The 7,500-nt window shown below is 40.2% G+C and overlaps 1 protein-coding gene across 5 annotated transcripts in view; it reads right to left on the reverse strand.

Annotated features, from left to right (window-relative positions):
* Window positions 1-1,619: 1,619 nt before the first annotated feature.
* Window positions 1,620-7,500, reverse strand: part of Swt1 (SWT1 RNA endoribonuclease homolog) — a 55,792-nt gene continuing 49,911 nt past the window's right edge. For all 5 annotated transcript variants that reach the window (XM_021174547.2, XM_029478266.1, XM_029478261.1 and 2 more), the window contains 3 exons: window positions 6,383-6,449; window positions 4,559-4,623; window positions 1,620-2,488 (listed from right to left, as the gene is read on the reverse strand). In XM_021174547.2, the coding sequence (XP_021030206.1) occupies window positions 2,359-2,488; window positions 4,559-4,623; window positions 6,383-6,449 (262 nt within the window). In that variant the 3' untranslated portion in view covers window positions 1,620-2,358. The remainder of the gene's footprint in view (window positions 2,489-4,558; window positions 4,624-6,382; window positions 6,450-7,500) is intronic.

The following is a 7,500-nucleotide window of genomic DNA, read 5'->3' on the forward strand; positions in this document are numbered from 1 at the left end:
ACAGTGTACTTACATATAATAAATAAATGAATCTTTAAAAAAAAAAATAAAACGCCTGACAGTAAAGTGACTCTTCCCACAGGCATGCTTTCCTCTCGGTGCAGGTCGGGCCCTCCTTTTAAAAAAAAAAAAAAAAAGAAAGAAACTAGCTATGGGCTGGCGTGATGGCTCAGCGGGTAAGAGCACTGACTGCTCTTCTGAAGGTCCTGAGTTCAAATCCCAGCAACCACATGGTGGCTCACAACCACCGGTAATGAGATCTGACGCCCTCTTGTGAAGTGTACAACTACGACTGCAGATTAGAACTTCATAGATAGTTCTATTTAACTTTATGATATTGTGGGTCTTTCTCATAGAAGCCTATTGCAAGATAGATGTGCTACTTTCTTGATATTTGGAATGTCTGGTGGAATACTTCTCAGCCTTGAATCGTGATAGGCTAGGATGAATGACCTTCCCTACTGAGTATGCAGACAGATCTGTACTCTCCAAAGCACTACTCAGTTACTACTTGCAATGTAGAAACTGGACAAGCTAGCCACCCTGTATTTTCATTGTTCTTAGGATCTTTTGCTAATCTACCTACTTGAGTGACTAAACCTCCCTGCAAGCAGGACTACACTATCCTATGTTTAATTTAGTGTGACCGGTTGTGGTCAGTGTTGACGTCTATGAATTTACTTAAGACTTGAAAACTCTGTGGTATGCACTGGGTAACAAGCCACTTAAATTCAAATCATTACACCTCTATTAGACCTTGGAATGTGCTACAAAAAGACATTGTTCTGGCATAAAGTACTCTGAAATACTGCCTTTCCTAAGGGATTTAAGACTATATGTAGCACATTATAAAATAACCACCATAGGGGTTAGGACAGGGTCATAGAATTCAGTCAGTAAAGGCCTGCCACGCTGACATGACGACCTGAGGGGGATACCTGCACCCAGATGAGAAAGCCAGTAATGGTGCATATGTATAATGCTCGTGCAGAGAAAGCAGACACTGGAGGATCCCTGGCTGGGGCTGGCTGACTTGGTGAGCTTAAGGTTCACTGAGGGACCCTAGCTCAGGAAGTGACTTAGTCAATTTCCACCTTGTTTCTGAGATAGGGTCTGGCCACTGAGCTCTGGGATCTTCCTGCCTCGGCCTCCACAGCATGAGGATTCTAGGCAGATGCTGCTGTGTCTGGCTTTTACGTGGCAGCTGGAAATCTGAACTCAGTCCTCAGGTTTTCAGGGCAAGAAAGCACTTTACTGAAGTCAGTGTGGTAGTGCATGCCTGCAATGCCTGCCTGTGGAGACCAAAGCAGGAAGACTGCCACAAATTCAAGGCCAAACTGACCTATGAGTGAGGCCAGCCAGAGTAATGTAACAATGCCCTTGGTCAAAAACTGAGGACAACTTCCTGACATGCTGAATCATCAGTTACCTGAGCTCATGGCCCTGCTGGACGCTCACCTCCCCACAAACCTTAACATGCAGGTTTTCTCACCTCACAACCATACAGCTGAGCAGTACCTGTACCATAACCAATCTTTCTACTGGAAAGACTTTTATAATCACACTTCATACTCATTTCAGAGACAGTATTTGGGAGTAAACTGAAAAGCAAAATACTACTAAAATAACTTATTTATTGCTGTTTTAAAAATAAATTAACATTTATTATAGAATATCAAATTTGACTTCATCTAATATATTAACAAAAGCATAATACACTCCAGTAAACAAGGATTTCCAATTTAATGCGTAACTAAGTCAACTAAACACTTGAGTTTTAGGTAGGGCAAATAGCTGCCACTGCCGTTCAATTCCCCAAATCCAGTGCTTCACATGTAAGGGGAAGCATCAGAGGGGCTCTGTCCTACTGGAAATGCACAGAAAATGACATCGCCAAAGCAGCTACAGAGAAGGTGCTAGTTCAAAATTCTACTTCATGTCCCTGAAAGAGGTGGTGGGTTTTCCCACCAGTTTTATATAAATGACAGTTTGCTCATGAAAGCAGCCCATGTGGAATGTGGTGGCATGGTCATGTCTTAAGTCTTGGGGTTTGGCAGTGTCTGGTCATGTGTTCACATTCAGGGTTAGGAGAGATACTAAGGCTGTGGGCTGCCATCACTGAGAAGATGGCTCTCTTCTCCTTAGAGGTAGGAAGTACTGTCAACTCCACAAGAGCTGGGGTACAGTTTATACTACACTGGATTCAATGAGATGGTCAATACAACATTTTGTTTTTTGTACCTATGAAAGTTGGTTTTTTTTGTTTGTTTGTTTTTTTTTTTTTTTTTCAAAAAAAGCAACCAGGTTAAAAGTTACTGTGTCACTTATGAAAACAGAGATGCTGTTCCTGCTGTAAACTTAAGGCCTGTTGTTGAGCATGTCTTCACACCACCCTCTGCTTCTGGCCTCCATATAGACAGATGCACTGCACTGCTGCATGGTGCATTCCATCTCAATCAGCTGGCGGCATCCAATGGTTAATCTTTCCCTAGGGGAAAAGAGGTAAATCACAAGACAGTCAAGAATCCCAGAGGCAGCGGCAGGCAGGTATCTGTGAGGCCTAGGCAACCTGGTCTATGTCGTGAGTTCCAGTCTAGACAAGGCTATACACCCTGTCTCAACAATTACTTATTTTTAAGTGTATGCACACACATATGTCTCTGTGTGGGTTCATACACATATGAATGTAGTGCACAGAGGCCAGAAGGATGTGTCAGATCCTCGTGGGGTGGAGTTATAGGTAGTTAGGAGAAGCCCAAGCTGGATGCTGACAACTGAACTCCAGTCCTTTCTAAAGAGCCATTTCTCCAGTCCACCACCTACCTCTCTGACTCCTGGACCCACATAGGAGAAGGAAACAATGTGATTCTCCAAATTATCCTCTACCTTCACCATGTGTGCTGTGGTACATACACACACACACACACACATCAACCACAAGTAATTTTTAAATGAACAGTTCTACAGCTAGGTGTGGTGGCTCTTGAAATTGGGCAGGTAAGCAGGTGAGAGAACTGATATGATCAAAATATGCTGCATGAAATTCTCAAAAGAATAAAAATGTTATTTCTAAAAATTTTGGCTTTGAGTTACCATAGACCTATTTCCTAACTTAAAATTAGTTTTGATTTTGCTGCCAATTCTTCACAACTAATTTTAAAAAAAAAAGGATTTTCAGAAGAGGCTTGTACAAGGTTCAAAAAGAGACGAAAATGTTTTCTTATAAATTCTAAAATAAAACAAAAATTAGGAAGGTCTACATTCCTATCCTTGGTTATTTATTCTGAAATTGCGAACAAGCAAGCAAACATATCTTTCAGTAACTGAATCTATTTCCCTATCCTTCCTTTTTCTTCTCTTCCCTACCCTCAAGGTTAAGAGGGGGCTCTCCTCTTCAGCCTAGTGGCACTGACTCCCTTCCCTTCATGAGTTAGTATTCTGACAGCAATCACTCGTAGCTGTATCCTAGAGCAGGTTGTCAGGGTAGAAAGCTGTTTGTGGTGATGGACCTCCTGAGTTCCTTTCCTCAGACTTGTCTGCTGCGCAGATAATCAGCCTGACTTCCTTATCCAGCATCTCCAGTGAGTCATCCTCCCTGAGCACTCATTTTGGTAATGGGACCTTCCCAAACACGAGAAGCACTCAATACATTTTTGGATACTTCCTAACTTCAACAAAGTTCTTCCTTTAGGTCTATAAAAACCATTTGTCTTAAGTTAAAGTGAAAACTATTTCTATTTTCTTTCTCTGATAGTCTTACTAAGTTGCCTAATATGGCTTAAATATGTCTCAGCCTTCCAAGCATCCATAGCATGCACCACCACACCCTAAAGTTCTGAGTTCAAACAGACTAGATAGGATATGGCCCACATGAACAAAAGCTCTTTAGAGTCTTCAATAATCCACAGAGATAGATGGTGGTATGTGTCCATAGTCCCAGTTATTAGGGAGACTGACACAAGAGGACTTGTTGGCTCTCACAAATTCAAAACCAGTCTGAGCAATACAGCAAGACCTTGCTTCAGAGTAAGCAAATAAATAAATCAAATAAATAAATAAACACATAAATAAATAAGATTGTATACACATGCATACATAAATCTTGTGGTCAAACATATAAAAACCATTTCAAACTATATAGCTGATAAACAGGCTTTCTGTATATATGAAATATTTTGTACTAATATGGGTTTTAAAAGATCGTGAGAGGTTAGGGAGATCACTTTTAAAGTGCTTGCCATGAAAACAGGACTGAGTTCAGATTTCCAGCTGCCACATAAAAAAGCCAGACACAGCAGCATCTGCCTAGAATCCTCTTGCAGTGGAGGCGGAGACAGGAAGATCCCAGAGCTCAGTGGCCAGACCCTATCTCAGAAACAAGGTGGAGAGTGACTGACATCCACTGCTGGCCTCTACAAGCTTATATATACATGCATGCACACACACACACACACACACACACACACACACACACACACACACCCCGTAAAAAATCTCCCACAGTGGTAGCAAACAGGGTAAAAGTCTGTTACAGATAGCTTATCATCTATCTACATACCGGTACTCAGTCTGAGAAACACAATCATAAAGTTCCCGGGCAGTGAATCTGACATTTTTGTTTACCTGAAAAGAACCAAAGTAGAGTTAGTAAGGAGATATGTTAAAATGAATGAGCAACGAAAGTACAACCCCAGTGGGGCATATCCTGAGAGCAGAATCTCAGCTCTCCAGGCACTGCCTAAGACAACTGAATCAATGACAGGAAGAAGCTCAGTGACTGCACTGTTAACACCACACTCTATGCAAACTTTAGTTCTATTTTTACAACTCATCTATTCACTGTACTAGAAACAGTAGAAATGAGTGGCCCCGAATGCAGTGCAATTTTACTTGAAAGCAGATTACTATGCCATTCAACTGGACAGAAAAAAAAATATTTCTTTAAGCTATTGAAAAGGTCTGATTTAGGACCTGGAGAGATGGCTCAGCAGTTAAGAGTACTGACTGCTCTTCCAGAGGACCTGAGTTCAATTCCCAGCAACCACATGGTGGCTCACAACCATCTATAATGGGATCTGATGCCCTCTTCTGGTGTGTCTGAAGACAGCTACAGTGTACTCATATATATATAAAATAAAAAATTTTTAAAGAGGTCTGATTTAGGAAAAGGTTTGAATTAACAGTATTTCTGTCCCTTCCTCCTCCCTTCACTCATTCATTCATTCCTTTTCTTCCTCCCTCCCCACTTCCTTTAGGTTCTAGGAATTGCACTCAGCATCATGCATATTAAACAAATGCTCTACCTTAGACGTATTCCCTAGTCCATGGACATTTTCTGAAAAATCTGTTTTTTAAAAAAGTCTGTTATAACCCAGAGATGTAATTTATAAAACCATAAATGTAAAAGTCTATCATTCAAACTGTTGCACACTTGAATCACAAATGAAAAACTCTTTTCTTTTTTGAAATGTTACTTTATCATTAGTATGTGGGTATGTATGTTAGTGTGGTACACACACATGCCACGGTGTAAGTGTCAGGGTCAGAGGACAAATCTGAGTGACTGGATGAAACTTGCATCAGCAGGCTTGCACAGCAAGTACTTTTGCCAGCTGAGACATCTCACTACTACTAATGCAGACGATGTTCTATTTATGTGCAATGAGTCACTCACTGGTCTGGTTCGAGGCCTCTGGCTTCTGCTACACTATCAATACTGGATCCTCACTGGGACTCCTCTCAGCCCATTGTTGCCTGTGTCGTGGAGACCCTGCAGCTTTAGATCTGCAGGACTGGCCCTTTGACAAGCTCCAGCAGCTCATAGATGGGGTAGATGTTAGAGTGGGCCAACTCAAAAGCCCTGGGTAGAATAACTGAGCTGTTCAATCCCAGTTCTCTAGCACTGCCCAAGGGCAGCTCGCCCAAGTGCCTATGCTGGCAAGGGGCAGGGCCAGCTCTCCTTGTATATCTTAAATATAATGTTTAAGAAAACAAATGTTATTGGCAAATTTTTATGACACTAAGAAAATTTAATTTAGACTAGCCTGTACAAGAGAGCAAGATCCTGGCTCAAAATAAAAAAACAAACAGGGCTGGTGAGATGACTCAGTGGGTAAGAGCACCTGACTGCTCTTCCAAAGGTCCAGAGTTCAAATCCCAGCTACCACATGGGAGATCTGACTCCGTAACGAGATCTGACTCCCTCCTCTGGAGTGTCTGAAGACAGCTACAGTGTACTTACATATAATNAATAAATAAATCTTAAAAACAAACAAACAAAAAACCCACTTTATTTAAAGAAAATATCAGTAGCAATCTTATTGTATTTATATCCAAACAATATATAAATATTATATGAATAATATATAAATACTTTTCATACCTCATACTTGATTAGGAAGTTATAGAGAGTCTCAACATCTTGGTAATTACTATTAGGAGCCAAAATCCTAAAATAAATAAATAAATAAATAAATAAATAACATGGAAATTAATTTTAAACAAATCTTTAATTTTCTCCTTTAAACTACATGTCACTCATGTTTATCAAGTTTATTCAAAAGTTTTTCTGTAATTTCTTATGGGTGGGGATCACTACAATATGAAGAAATGTTATTAAAAGGTCACAGCATTAGGAAAGTTGAGAACCACTGATTTTAGAAAAGATACACTCTGAATATAGTAGGTCAAACCTCAATGAGTAAATCCCTCTAACTCAAAATAAGAAAACCCTTCATTAGTGGCCAAGTACTCTGTTCATGACAATTAATTCAAATGCTGAGAAGTCACTTCTAAAACTGCAACTTGAAGTTTTTTTTTAAAAATAATTTATTTATTTATTATATGTGTGTACACTGTAGCTGTCTTCAGACACTCCAGAAGAGAGCATTAGATTTTGTTACGGATGGTTGTGAGCCACCATGTGGTTGCTGGGATTTGAACTCAGGACCTTTGGAAGAGTAGTCGGTGATCTTAACCGCTGAGCCATCTCACGAGCCCCTTTAAGTTTTTAATGAAATGTTTTATTTCAACAAACTAGTAGAATCTAGATACAAACAAGCCAAAGTGTTGTCATTGTGCCAACTAATCCTTCTTTTTAAAGGCCCTGCAGTATGGACCAGTCTGACTCCCAGCTGGAGTTCTTCCTGCCTCAGTTCCCTGAGTATTGCTATGAGCCACTACACTCTATGCCAACTGAAATTATAAATAATTATAAATAATCTTGCTTACCCTCAAAAGGTCAGCTATCCCAATATCTCAATTAGTAAGTCAAAAGTACTTTCTAATAAAATAAATAAAAATTAAAATGTAAAAGTGACTAAGCACCAGTGGACCTGAAAAGATGCTGTGATTATAGACCTCCTTAGTAAGAAATCATGTATGGTGATCCTGTCTGTGGGTGGGCATGGTCTTTCCAAATGTTAAAAGAGAGGAGGACTTATGCAGGCAGGCCCTCGATTTGATCCCCACTTGAAAAAAAAATGGGCAAGAGTAATAGAA

Source organism: Mus caroli, chromosome 1, assembly GCF_900094665.2.
Source record: "Mus caroli chromosome 1, CAROLI_EIJ_v1.1, whole genome shotgun sequence".
NCBI lineage: Eukaryota > Metazoa > Chordata > Mammalia > Rodentia > Muridae > Mus > Mus caroli.